General features: G+C 39.1%; 1 protein-coding gene across 2 annotated transcripts in view; it reads left to right on the top strand.

The window, feature by feature from the left end:
• Positions 1–15,074, top strand: part of triob (trio Rho guanine nucleotide exchange factor b) — a 105,496-nt gene that overhangs the window by 51,295 nt on the left and 39,127 nt on the right. For both annotated transcript variants that reach the window (XM_037075717.1, XM_037075718.1), the window contains exons 9-17: positions 569–760; positions 2,155–2,286; positions 2,671–2,901; positions 4,548–4,670; positions 5,015–5,206; positions 7,819–7,988; positions 8,208–8,382; positions 13,012–13,207; positions 14,163–14,329. In XM_037075717.1, the coding sequence (XP_036931612.1) occupies positions 569–760; positions 2,155–2,286; positions 2,671–2,901; positions 4,548–4,670; positions 5,015–5,206; positions 7,819–7,988; positions 8,208–8,382; positions 13,012–13,207; positions 14,163–14,329 (1,578 nt within the window). The remainder of the gene's footprint in view (positions 1–568; positions 761–2,154; positions 2,287–2,670; positions 2,902–4,547; positions 4,671–5,014; positions 5,207–7,818; positions 7,989–8,207; positions 8,383–13,011; positions 13,208–14,162; positions 14,330–15,074) is intronic.

The following is a 15,074-nucleotide window of genomic DNA, read 5'->3' as shown; positions in this document are numbered from 1 at the left end:
CTAAGAGCCATAATAGGCTCCAGGAGCAGTAATTGAATAGAATAACAACAGGCTGTTAACACAGTTGTTAATTAGCATTTGCTGATCCGTGCCTATCTACACAAAACAGCTTGGAGCCCATATATTAGAAAAGACTAAAAGATTTTGAGGCATGTGGGTTTCTTTTCATTATTCACATGAGTTATGCCTCCCATGTGAATAACTTTTTAATGTCCACAAGGGTTGTCTTTGTGTATGTGTGAAGGGGAGCGGAGAGTTAGCTAATGACCCCAGTGCATGTATTGACATTCATTCCCTCTAATATTACTCACTGTGTGTGTAAAGGTAATTGTGGATACTTATTTGAGACACTTGAATTGTTTTACAGAAAAGCAGTCAATCACATTAGCGTCATGCATCATTGCACCCAAAATTTTAACACAACATTACTTTATAGGGCAGCCTGTTATTTGTATTTATCAACCTGTTTGCTAATTTTATTGAAAGTATTTGATTGAACTGAAACCAATTATTTTGGTACTTATTTTAACCTGCGTGGTCTTTTTTCTCTGACTCTCCTTAAACGCAGAATGTGTATGTGAACATCAATCGGATCATGTCAGTAGGGAACCGGCTCTTGGAGTCAGGCCACTACGCCTCTCAGCAAATCCAGCAGATCTCAGGACAGCTGGAGCAAGAATGGAAGGCCTTCGCTGCAGCATTGGACGAACGCAGCACCCTGCTGGAGATGTCTGCCAGCTTCCACCAAAAAGCAGACCAGGTACAAAAACACAGAAAAAATCCAGCTCTGACGATTACAAAAGACATTTTACATGCACTTAATGCTCCTTTTGTTAGAAATAGTGTTTATTCTTTGATAACTATGTACAAAAACATGTCTACATATCCACATACAGTATAATAATCTTGCACACATGCAGCTCTTTGGCTGAACTCAATAGACTGTTGGCAGCTCCACTGGAATTCTTCAAAGTACCTGCATATATCTGCATATATTTTCAACTTATAGTACATACTGTATAGTAAAACGTGGAATGAGGCATATTAGATCTATTACGGAATATTAGAGGCTGACACGATTATCTGTCATTATCAGTTTAGTTCCTAATCCTTAATTGTATATATTTTGGAAAGAAATATAGATTTAAAGAGGAAAAGAAGTAGGCTTTTTTGGTTCTGCTACAGATTACAAGCACCAGGTCTGCTTTATCCCTAACAGACCTATAAAGACCATTTAAATGATCGATACTGCTTAGCATTGTTTTGTTTACGGTTGCAGTAACACTGCATTAGTTGGCTGTTGACACTGATTGTTTGCTGAGTGGTCCTCTTTTCTGAACAGTCTTTAATGCTCAACACTTCCTTGTAAACTATTGGTATTCTGTGGTCAATACTGGTGGGCATTGCAGCATAAAGCATGTTTTCCAGAGCCCTTTCTCCATGTCCCTTAGCAGAATGATCATTTCAATCATTATTTAATCAAAGCTCTCTGCAGTCTCTTTTCTCTTTGTTGAACTTTCCCCTCACTCTTACTTCAGTCTCTCTCTTTGCCTGCTGTCCGTCTGCCTTACTGTTTCCAAACATAACAGTTTGATTGCCAAACCTTTGTGTGGAGCTAGCTAAGCTGACAGCCTGTTCAGAGCTTTTCTAATGCAGAGTCATTGTTTTTCTTTATTTTCATTGGCTTTATGGTAAATGTGTTCAATGGGAAGCAAGGAAGCAAAACAGTGACTGAACTCTTCTTATATGCTATTAGCATTGACTGTGGCAGTGACAACATATACATTGTTAGTATGTGAAATTTATTATATTCAGTTGTCAGTACAGCCAGGCAGTTTGATAATTCTTGTCGTCATCTAGGTTTAATAGAAACAACAACACAGAATTTTAAGAATGAGGCTTGATAAGAAATTCTAATTACAATGACCTATATTTATTATGTCAACTAAATAGCAAAGTTTTTTCTGCATTTACCAAGGTTCTCAGCATGTGTGCATAGTGGATGTTGCACTATACGTACATAAGAGTATATATTAGTATGTCCTAGTATGTTGTGCCTTATAAAACCGCAATAATGATAATATTATGTTAATTTATATGATAAAGTGCTTCAGTTTTATAATACTGTATGCGTTGTGTTTATTCTGTCCCCAGTACATGAGTAAAGTGGAGCCGTGGTGTAAGGCATGTGGTGAAGGAGAGCTCCCCTCTGAACTCCAGGATCTGGAAGACACAATCCACCATCACCAGGGATTATATGAGCACATCACCACTGCATACTCAGAGGTCAGTACACACATTCACACACACAAGTAAGTGCAAGTATGCAAATATTAATCCCAGTTCCACAGCCACAAAATATAACTGACAGTTATCCAAATCATGTATTCAAAATATATACATATGCCCTTCATACACAACAATACAAGCTTTACAATATACACCCTCTCTAAAAAAAAAGATATTACTGCATTTTTGTACTGAGTACATTGAGTAAATCTGTTTATGTAATGAATGTCTTTTCTAATTATAGCAATAGCTTTAGATATTTTTTGTTCAATTTTTGCTCAATGAGGGATTTTGCAACTGAAACTTGAGACATTTCATGACCATCATGAGATAATTGATGATTTCTTTGCAATATTTGAAACCTCTTGTCACCATTCACAGGTAAGCCAGGATGGGAAGTCTCTTTTGGACAAACTGCAGCGACCTTTGACCCCAGGAAGCGCTGATTCATTGATGGCATCAGCTAACTACTCTAAGGCCGTGCACCACGTCCTAGACATCATCCATGAGGTGCTGCATCATCAGAGGCAGCTGGAAAACATCTGGCAGCATCGTAAAGTCCGCCTACACCAACGGCTGCAGCTGTGTGTCTTCCAACAGGATGTGCAGCAAGTAAGAGACACTAGAGTACTGGATGCTAAGGGTGGGAATCTGTAGGAACTCAGAGGGATAAAGATATTGTTATAAAATGATTATCAATACATCTTGATGCATCAGATTTGTAATTTCCGTGCATGATTCATTTTTTGTCACTTTGACTACCTGCTACTTTAAAATGCATGATATTTGTCATGATCTATAATTAAAACAAACACATGGGTTTACTTCCTTTACCTTTGCTCTCACTCAGGCATCCAAACCAAACTAAAGAGGTAGCCTGGCTTGGAAAATAAAAAACAATGCACATTTTACGTCCATTATATTTCACAGCATTTATGGTCTCACAGGATTGTCATATGCAATCATAATAAGAACTGGGTTGTTTTCCAGTTATTGACTTCTCTGTGTCGAGCCATAATCTTTTAAGAAAGTCACAATTCATGAAGCAGTTTTTACCCCAACCTTTAGTGGGCACCACCATGTATTGTTTTGCATACCTGGGCAGGCATACACACTAACACATACTGTATACAGAAACAACCTAAGTAGGGACCAAAGAAAGCTTTTAATCATTTTTAAAGTTTAAATAAATGGCTGTAGAAAGCTATGTCATCTAAGTCTGTAGATGTGCTGAGATCCCAAATTGATTTGAAAATATATTATTTACACCCTTTTTAAGCCAAAATCTTCGCTGATGAATAGAAAATTATAGAATTTTAATTTTTTGGGTGAACTTGGGTTTAACTTCAAGTGCTGTCTTACTATTTATCGATGGTCATAGACAGCCAATAAATCTTTGTTGTTTTGCAGAAGGATGTTCTGCAAGCAATCCATACAGAATAGCATAGACTGTGATATTAAGATATGCTATAATCAGATCCAGCTTCAAAGCCTTTTTTCACTTCCTCCTGGGTTTTCACAGTGAGAGCAACCTCGATCTCTCTGTGACTGCCTGGATGGCAGAGCTCTTAGATCAAATCTACTGAGTTGGTGTATCGTGTCGTCTCTGGGTTTCTACCCTTTGGGCATGAACTCTTCTCTGCCTCTCCGCTCCCTCCTTCCCCCATCTCTCTCTGTCTTGCTGTAGCTCTCTGCTTCTGTCTTCCCCCTCTTCCATCCACTCTTTCATAACCCTTTCCTCTTGGTAGTGGTTTCCATGGTGATGCAATTTACTGTCACATAAAGTGTCGAGGGCATTGTGCACGTGTCGGTATGTGTTTGTCCCATCAAAATATTCTCTCAGAGACCTTGAAAGCATCATGAATATCCCTTTCATCACCCCACATAGAAACAGATGAAGTATGGCCATCTGTTTAATAGATAATACGGTAATTATGGACAAAGATTTATAGCTAATCTCTTCCACAGTGGAAAATGTTGACACTTAACACTGCTCTGGATTTCCTAGTAGGCAAAATGTAATTGTCCACAATTTTAACATGACAAACTACAGATGGAGAGAGAGAGAGAGAGAGAGAGAGAGAGAGAGAGAGAGAGACCTCTGAAACTCTAATATGGTGTGATGATAAACTTTCCAGGCAATTGCACCCCCTGCTGCTTGAAAATATATATTGCATTCTCAAAGTAAGGTTACCTTGTGTAATTTGGCTCACAGGCTTTGTGTTTGTGTTTGTGCTTGTGTGTGTGTGCGTTTCAAGGTGCTGGACTGGATAGAAAACCATGGCGAGGCCTTCCTCAGCAAACACACTGGTGTTGGGAAGTCTTTGCACAGAGCCAGAGCTCTGCAGAAAAGACATGAAGACTTTGAAGAGGTTGCACAGGTGAGTTTTAAAAGTAAAGTGCATTTGAAAAAAGTTGGGTTCATTGTTTTCTCATGTTTAATCCTTTTTATTCCAAGCATCAAATGCACATGTTCATGAAAAACAAAACATTGTATCACATTGCATATTCTCAATGTCAATAACATATTAAGTAAAGTTACATTTCAAAGCACAGAAAAGCTAAAGGAGATATACTAAGATGTAGTATCACTGTATTATCCGAGACCAGTACAAAACTGAGATAAGATTCAACTTCTACCTCTTAGAGACTAAAGAACAGTTAGCTGTAATTGTTAAATGTATGAGATGCTGTACCCTCATTTTAAATGTACTTAATGTTTCAGAACACCTACACCAATGCTGACAAGTTACTGGAGGCAGCAGAGCAGCTGGCTCAGACCGGAGAGTGTGACCCAGAGGAGATATACCAGGCTGCCCACCAGCTAGAAGATCGCATCCAGGACTTTGTTCGACGCGTCGAGCAGCGTAAAGTCCTGCTTGACATGTCTGTTGCCTTCCACACACACGTCAAAGAGGTGTGTATTTCCTCTCCACTCCTCAACCTTAATTAGCCCTATTTTCCATATAGATTTGACACTTATGCAATTGATCTTGTATCAAGACAGGAGGTGAGAATGTAGAAGGTTGTCAATCTATTGATCATACTTCTGAGTCTGGTCTTATGTGGGATTGACATGAAAAGGTTTTGTCCGCCATCAGCAACTTACTTAATAGTTTTTTGCTCTTACAATCTGCTGTGAAATGACAAACATGATGAAAAATTCCTCTATAGTGGTTTGAGAGGTCTAACAATGTTAATGTAAGGACTGATTTGGTTTGTATATAGAGTTATTTTTGCAGGCAGTTACCACTGTAAAATAAGGACACACAACTAGGAATACGTGCATACATCATGCGTGAATACATCATGAATGTTTGTCAAATTTGCAGTATAGATCAAAAATAATTGTTGCACTCTATCACACACTTCAGGAGATATGCCCAAAATTGTGTTTTATACATCTGTATCAAAAATGATCAAGAATGTTCTTTGTAAGTTATTGCCTACATAAAAGGAGGTTTGTGTGTTTGTGTTTTCTGTGTGTGAATACATAATATAGTCATTACGTCCTCCCTGAGCAAACATCTGTGCTTTCTCTTCCCTCAGTAGTGCACTTGTGTTTACAGAAATTAAAGGCAATCTGCCTTCTCCTTCTTGTGACAATGACAATCATGCCTTTGTTTTATCGTAACAAATAGATAAAGAGAACAAACTACACGGTAAATGACAGGAATCTGTGTTTGCTGTTTGGTTTTGGTTCTAATGACTGCACCACTCCCTTGGTTCCTCTCAGTGTCATGGTAATATGAAAGTCATGCACTGCACATCTTCGACTGCCAAAGTTAACCTCTTGCTGGTTAACCATGCTGACATAGACTGTGCTGTGCATGTGTTAACACTACATCCTGTTTACATAGACTCATACTGACAGTCAGAGCCATGGTGTTATTAATGAAGCTAGTCTTTAATGTCCATATGGACTAATCTCCTTCATCCCATCTGTCAGCTGTTGCTGGTCAGTGTGTGTGTGTGTGTGTGTGTGTGTGTGTGTGTGTGTGTCTGTCTGTCTGTCTGTCTGTCTGTCTGTCTGTCTGTCTGTCTGTCTGTCTGTCTGTCTGTCTGTCTGTCTGTCTGTCTGTGTTTCTGACTACTCTCCTTACCATCACCTCCCCTAGTTCTGTTGGAACCTTTGGACATAGTCTAGTATGTTGAAAGGCAACAAACTGTGGAGGAGAGGGGATTCATCTGTACTGATATTCATGAAGTCACTCCAGATTTAAGGCATTATCTACAATTGATTTTGATATTGTTTCTAAATCTACTGGCAAAATTAATTGCAATTAAAACAATTATTGACAAAAAAAGGAAATGGTTAAAATCAAAGCTTGTCTAGTCTTGCCTGCAGGATTTAATAAAAAAAAAACATTTGTGTTACCAAAAACTTATTAATTCCTCTGTGTATTTGGTCACCAAACAACACTGTCAATGTCTATATAGATGTCAGGTATAGTGTAAGATATTGTATGTTACTTAGTGAATGACAGATAGATAGATAGATAGATAGATAGATAGATAGATAGATAGATAGATAGATAGATAGATAGATATACTTTATTAATCCCAAGCTGGGAAATTTTGCCGTAGCAGCAGCATTTACATACATAAAAGATATAAGCAACACACTGAAATAAAAAGAAGAAATAACATATTAATTACAGTATAAAATGCAATGTACAAATATACACAGTATAGATAATGTATAATAGTGCAAAAAATAAAATAAAATATAAGGTGCAGTGAAACAGATAAATAATCAGCAGTGGACCGATGGGCATAAGAAAAACAGATAAAGTGTGCATGTACTGTATTAGATGACCAGATTATATAACTATTATTGTACAGTTTGATGGCATGTAGCAGGAAAGAAAAACAGAAAAAACAGATAAAGTGCGTATGGACTGTATGGAAAGACCAGATTATTTAACTATTGTTATAAAGTCTGATGGCATGTGGCAGGAAAGATTTCCTGTATCTGTCCTTTCAACAACGGAGCTGGAGCAGCCTGTGAGAGAAGGTGCTCCGCTGTCTGTCCACTGTGTGATGGAGAGGGTGCTGATCATTGTCCATGATGGAAAGTAACACATTCAGAATGACGGTAACAATACTAAAAGTAGACGTGTTTATGAGTAGGCAGTGTGGGTGTTAGACAAACCATGGGTGCCAGGGTCTCTCTCCTGCAACCTGGATGGTTTGCCAGGGCTTTAGTACGCTGAGCCAATTCACCCAGATGGCTAATCTGTTACAAAGACGACCATTCACAAAACACCAGCTTTGAGTAGAACTGGTCTGATTTTATTTCTGTCGCCTATATTCTGTCTGTCCATTTGGCAGCTTGTCTATCGATCCATGCATCTGTGTTTAACTCAAAACGCTCTGTGTATCTGCCCCACCCCTCATCAGCATGTGTATTCTGTTCACAAAAGGGCTGTTTGGTTGCTTCCTGCTCTTTTTTTCTGCTCTTGGAAGGGTGTACTCTACATGATGCCATGTTTTAACTGGCTCACTTGTCCTGTCAATCATTGCTAGCTGTGGACGTGGTTGGAGGAGCTTCAGAAGGAACTGCTGGATGATGTGTATGCAGAGTCAGTGGAAGCGGTGCAGGACCTGATCAAGCGTTTCGGCCAACAGCAGCAGACTACCCTGCAGGCCACTGTCAATGTCATCAAGGAGGGAGAGGACCTCATACAACAGCTCAGGTGACAGTAACTAGATCATGTCATGCAGTACAAACACAGTCTCCCTACATAAATTGAGGTGTGTTTTAGAGTTTCAACCATAATGAATCACTAAAAATAACTTATTGAGAAATAAAAGTAAAGCATACTCAAGTTTTTCTTTGACTTCCTCAAGGATGTCTCCACAAGAACCAGAAGCGCACCGTGCTTTTACATCCACTGTTTTTGACCTCTCCACAGAGACTCTGCCATCTCAAGCAACAAGACTCCCCACAACAGCTCCATGGCCCACATCGAGAGTGTGCTGCAGCAGCTGGATGAGGCCCAGGGCCAGATGGAAGAGCTGTTCCAAGAAAGGAAGATCAAACTGGAGCTCTTTCTTCAGCTTCGTATCTTTGAGAGGGACGCCATTGATGTGAGTTGGCTGGAGACGGAGACTTGGTGTATGATGAATATTTTAGTCTTATCTTGCAATGTTCTGGCAAAGGTGAAAGTAAGAAAAAAAAAGTATAGGACAGGATTTAAGGGTTTGAGGATTGCACAAGGGGAAGAGAGCAAGTAAGGGGTTGGAGTGGATAAGGCATATCGACTTGCACATAATATCTGAGGGGAAAATACTTCATGAATGGTCATGAAAAATATCAGAGGTGAACCAAAATTTTCCGACTTATCAATAGGAATAGGGTGGTGGATGAAACAGAGAAATTCAAGAGTAAAGAAAAAGAGTACAGGTAAAAATGTAATTGCAGAGAATGTGATATGTCAAGACAGAGGGAATGACAGACATAAATGTACCCTATTAAAGCATTTGTTTTTTCATTAAGTGGCTTAGTAGCTCATAAATGCAAAAAAAGATAAGTCACATGTATCAAGGGGAATACACTGACATACCAAAATGACTGTGACTCTGTGCTGATGGACCATTGCTCAGTAAAAGGGAGCTTCGGCCCTGTAGTGAGGATTCCCGCCAGTTCAAAGCTTGGTTGAATTCACAGCGATACTCTCACATGTGCTACATTAAAAAAGTATTTAGTTCCACTTGACACATCTCATTCACTGACTCATTCCAATTTTGTTTCTCCCTCCCCAACCAGCTACTATTGTATCCTGTAATTCCCTAATGTCCCACTGTGAGAGTGAATGTTTTTCTCAGCTGGAGCTCAGATATGATAACTGCTCTCTTAAAAATATTATTTTATGTTTCCCATCGTGATGTTTATCATGGCTGTCGAATGAGATTTGTTGAGCCACTCTATGTTGACAGATGAATTACACTCAGTCACTGTGGAACCAGAAGCTAAGAGCAGAAATTCAGGCTTATATTCGTGACAATAATGCAAGTAAAAAGAACGTTTGTGGCAAGTAATCTGTGCTGCTGTGATGAATGAAGTTTTTGAATTTCAATGATAATCATGATAGAAATGAAAATATATTGTTCATTGCATTGTTTGCCTTCCTCTGTCTACAACATAACTGGTGGATCAGATGATTATATAACTACTATAGCATTTCTATTTCTACTTAGAACTTCTTTTTTTAATCTTTTCTGCTATGTCAGCAGGAAGACAAACATGGTAAACTTAAGTAGAAGAACTATTGAGAAGACTACTTATCATAATATTGAAAGCTATATAGAATTTAAAAGTATGCCCATGATTGGATTCTCTTCGACTGTGTGTTGATAGATTTCTGTGGTTGGCTTCAAGTCATTTGAGTCTGTATTGTAAAGTCCAAAAGAACAGACAAATCTCATTTAAGCGCTGCGTGTCAAGTCAGGGAATGGTGGTGAATCTGCTAATCTCTCATATTGAACACTGAAGTACGCCCACACATACACACACATAGACAGAGGATTAATATGACACAGTGCTTGAGCATGAAGATGGGAGGAGGAGACATTTGTTTTCATCCACTCCCTGCCCACACACACGCACACACTGTGACACTCCCTCCTGGCCTGAAGGGGTGTGTGTGTTTGAGGTGAGGGCATGGGGTTGAGGTGAGACATCCAGTTTTCCCACAGTATATTCTTGTCTGAGGATAGGCCCCGTTTCACTTCAAACCACCAAGATAAAAAAAGACTTGGTCAAAGAGGAGGCTTATCTCCTCACATTAGTTAGTTTTCACGGTGTTGGTAGCTGAGGGAGATGGTCTTTTTGCACACAGAGGGTATTTTACTCAACTGTAAGAGGAGAGGAGAGCAGAGTGCAAATGACTGCTTGGTAAGTTTCCATTTTTTTGCCAGACTTATCATATTCTAAGAGTATTATATTATTATGCTATGAAAGGGCTTGATGATGTAACCCTTTGCACTAGACAAGAAAGTCGTGTTTTTGCACAGTAGACTTGAGAGCAGGGGAATTTGTGTGAATCCAAATTCCTGGTGCATGTTGTCTTACAGCAATCACACTTTTCTACGTGGAGAGACCACAATGCTCTTTATTGCAAAATAGGTTTAATGTATTTGTTGTCTATCATGTGTTTATTTATTTGTCTCTGAGAGAGCTCATCTGTGACCCCACCTGCTCTGTTGGTTGGATATTTGGAAAGAAGCTGTCTTCGAGCATATTGTCTCCTGCAACTACCCTTAGCTCACTGAAGATTAGGTATAGACTGAGTAGTAGCACAGTCTTTCATGGAGAAAGTGGATGAATGTATAGATGATCCTGAATTACCAGAATTATCTTGTTGATGTTTAGACCTGATGCTCACACACATAAAAACATAATGTTCATCTAACTACATTTTGACGCTCATATTGACAGATAGTTTTCTTCTGATCACAGTGACTACATGTACCAGAATACTCTGCATTTCGGAAAGTTCTATAGATAGTTTGATATTAGCTCAATCAAGTAGAGGCAGTTAGAAGCTATGCTAACCATTTTTTGCAGACCACATTGGCTGATATTGTTACGTTGTATGACTAGATATATAGAAAAAAATTCAAACCCTTTTTGGTTCTGTGTTTGCAGTTTTGTTAAATTTTTTCTTTGAGGAAATTTTGAAGCTTTCACTTTTTGCACACTCTCAGAATTGCTGGTGTTCGGAGGTAAACCTGCAAAAACAGACAAACTCTACTTCATTGGCATTTGAGTTGGAGAGAAACACAGTGTGCTTCTCAATAAAGAGAGAAATTACAAGACACAGATACATTTTGAAGAGTTTATATGGACTCCTAACCATGGAACTGTATTTACTGAGTAGTCACTGTTTGCATTGAATTTGTCCCAACTCTTTGGAGCAGTTGGCAGCTCTTCCCTGCTTTTTCTTAAATGTTCAATATGACAAATAGGCTGAGCATAATCATACACTCAGTCTGTAGTAAATTACTACTCCTGAAATGTTTCACCATCATTTTGCCAAGTTTTAGCAGTATATACTCTTGCAGCACTATGAATCAAACCTTTATCTGTAGTGCTCTTGGTGTTCTAACATGAACTGGATTGTATCTGTTCTAACCTGAGAAATACCTGGAATGATGAGATATTGAATTAGCTTGGCCTTAGTAGATCACAGTCTCATTCGGATACAGGTTCTTTTCCATTTCAGGCCCACAGGATGTTGGGCATGTAAACAGTGATGTGCCTGTGTACTTTTTTAAACTCTCTGACTGCTAGTGTCACTGTTTCCCTTTTCTCTTTCTATCCCACACTGAAACTTGACAGACTCTATTATTCCTATCTATTCATTTAATTTTCCCCATTGTACGAGATCCTCTTAGGCCATGGTTCACAAACTTTTTCATATCAAGGATCCCTGAATTGACACAAATTAGAATACATACCTTCATTTAATTTGATTTTTTCCCAGGGTCCTCATCTGATAAGATTTTTGTTTTTGAACTTGTAATTACAGAAAGCGAATGGCCAAGGCAGTCAAATATTCTGCTGTTGTGTTACTTAGAGATGCAATTATAGTAAGACTAATTTATTCACCCTGTAACCCCTCAAGGACCTGTACAGTTCCACTGACACCACTTTAAAGAACAAAGTTCCAAGGCACAAGATGACATACTTTGAATTGAAGAGCACAGCTGCCAAAGCATCTTATTTTCATTTACATTTATGCGCACAGATTGAATTTTACCACCGTTATGAGCTACTGCAGCATGACATTCTCCCATTGCATGGACGTAACTCCACACTCTTCAAATTGACACATTCCTTCCATTTGTATATAGAGTTACAGAACAGCTGAGCATAGGACAGACACATTCAAACCATTCAAGAAACTTCAATGTTTAACCCATGTCACTAAAGAAGATGAGAGTGTATATTTTGATCAGTTTCATCTTTTATTAATCAAGTTACAGTCACTGTTGTGTAAATGTCAATTCTAAAGCTGCAACTCTGGCATTAAGATTTCATTTCACACCATACCAGAAGACCTGAATTTTTGATGAAAACCTGAATCTCAGCCACAGGTCGACAGGTTAGGGTAACTCTAAGTGCCTCAGAGCAAAGAGGTGGGTAAATTCTCAAATGAAATGTAGACTAGGCCGCATGAAAAAACACTGACAGACAGAAGTAGATGGTGCCAGGATCAAGGTGCCCCTGGTATCATGATTCAGTGTGCGTGGGCAGTTGGAGACATGCACTGACATCTCGGTACATCTGCTTTACCAGCCATGCATCACCAGTGTAATATGTTATCCATTATTATGGCTGTCAGTTTAGAGTGTCTGGTTACGGCCATTAAACTGTCTGGCTTGGTATTCAGAAATTCTCTTAATCATAACATTATATGAATAATGAAATGACTGTGTGGTTTTGCAGTGCTTTACATTTTCTTTTAATGTTTGTGCTGGTGGAGATGATTGTTGCAAGATATCTTGTATTCTAAGCAGTGTTCTTAGCCACACATAATTTCATACAATCTTTAGCTCCTTCCATTTTCCTTATTAATGTCAAATTATATAAGCAAAATAAGTTTTTCCATTGTTTCTCAGTCCTTTTCAGGAATTATTAGAAAGTAATTTTTCTCCCACATTATCTGTGAATTAACATTTCTTTTTGTCTCACTCTTTCCGTCCCCTTCTCAGATCATCTCAGACCTGGAGTCATGGAATGAGGAGCTGTCCCAGCAGATGAGTGACTTTGACACAGAGGACCTGACGCTTGCTGAGCAGAGACTACAGCATCATGCAGACAAGGCGCTCACTATGAACAACCTCACCTTTGACGTCATCCACCAGGGACAAGAGCTGCTGCAGTATGTCACAGAGGTCCAAGCGTCTGGTGAGTAAGGGAATAGCAATACAGTTAAATGTGATGGAACGGCACATTCATTTGAACTTAATTTGAAAACAGCAAATACATATGAACTTCTTTGAGTAATTAAGAGGAAAGGGTAGATGGATGGATATGTTTGGAGTGAATAAGTGAGTGAATAAGTGGAAGATGGCATGTTAAGAAATTCAGGGATAGAGGGGATGTAACGGGAGCCGGAGCTGCTCTCGCCAACCAGACTATACCTTTTAATCCGAGTCATGTTCACCACTGTCAGATAGCAACACACACACACACACACACACACAAATACAAGTTTTAGATGACTGGGAATAGCCTCCTCATCTTCACATCAGAGATTGTCACATAACAAATCAAGCTCACGTTATGCAAAAGTCTGACCAGCTGCATTGCTACAGCTCGCTCTGTGACTGCCTTAATGATAGAAGATGCTCATGAGCTACCTCTGTAACCTGCTTTAGGACAATTATTTACCTGGGCTGGCCTTGTAGCTAGCATCACAACAATGCTGATACAGAATGCAGGATTAAAGTGTGAGTACAGATTATGCCAATGCCAAATTTGTCATATTGAGTTCATGCAGGAGAATGGTTTTCATTATTCTGTTATCTATTAGATCAACATTTCACTGTCTGCATGGCTAGCTTTTACTAAAAATGTAAGCTCTGTAATCCATGCCTGAATAATTTTTAAGAGGTCAAATTTGTATCTATCCAGCTGTTCCTATAAGATGCAGGTAAAACAGAGTAAATTCATGCTATTAATATTTTATACCTCTACCGCTACTGCCATGTAGAGTTGCTAAATTCCTCTTCATTTGATATCCATTTTCCCTCTTCAGTAACAATCAGTGAAGAAAAAAGAACATCAGTAGTTATTATAAAAGGCAAATCGTCACTGGCAACAAAACTGACTGAAAACAAAAATGTCTGTTGTCTTTCAGGTGTGGAGCTGTTATGCGACAGAGATGTTGACATGGCCACACGGGTCCAGGACCTGCTGGAGTTTCTTCATGAAAAGCAACAGGAGTTGGACCTGGCTGCAGAGCAGCACAGGAGACATCTGGAGCAGTGTGTCCAGTTAAGGCATCTACAGGCTGAAGTAAAACAGGTACATACTTGAAGAAAAGAAGGACAAGAGAGCATAACAAGGACAATGAGACAGCATATATGCATTCTCAAAAAAGAATTAGAAAAGAGGGAAAACAGAATTCATACTCTCATTCAGCATATGATTGCTGACATGCTGTAATTCAGAAATGAGCACACGATGGGCTACCTGTGAGCCTGAGGTCAACATGATCTGTGGAAAGCTGTTCAGGCAATCAATTGCCACTGCATACCATGATACTGCAGCAGAGATCGTTGAAGGACTGAAAGACTACAGTATGTTCTGTCTGTACATGACCATGGGTAGATGACTAATCCTGTGTCAAGGCTCTCTCCCTCCTCTTTTTTTTTCTCTATTGCTTTCTGTATCTCTATCTGTCAGTGTCTCTCTCTGACTTTGGGAAATAGTCGGGGAAATTATTGTATGCCCAGCCAACGTTTGGAAATTCAAGGCAAAAGATGACAAATGGGCCAGACAGAATCTGACTTGATATGGAGGGAAACAGCTCAGGTTATTGTTGTGTCAGTAAAGTGCACATCTACCTGCACTTCTCAGACATATTTTGAAATGCAGCCACTGGTATTTCAAAGCAAAACATAAAACAAACATGAAGCCAATTTTCATAACTAGGCCTGTTATCATCGGGATGCAGTCAAATAACAACACACGTTATGTTCCAACTAGCACTTGAGTGAATAAAAAATTTAACAAAAGTGTTGGCAGATATGAAACTGAGACTAAATTA

The sequence above is a fragment of the Acanthopagrus latus genome, chromosome 17, assembly GCF_904848185.1.
Source record: "Acanthopagrus latus isolate v.2019 chromosome 17, fAcaLat1.1, whole genome shotgun sequence".
NCBI classification, from domain to species: Eukaryota; Metazoa; Chordata; class Actinopteri; order Spariformes; family Sparidae; genus Acanthopagrus; species Acanthopagrus latus.
Note: the sequence above shows the minus strand (reverse complement) of the source record. Positions and strands in the feature narration are given on the sequence as shown.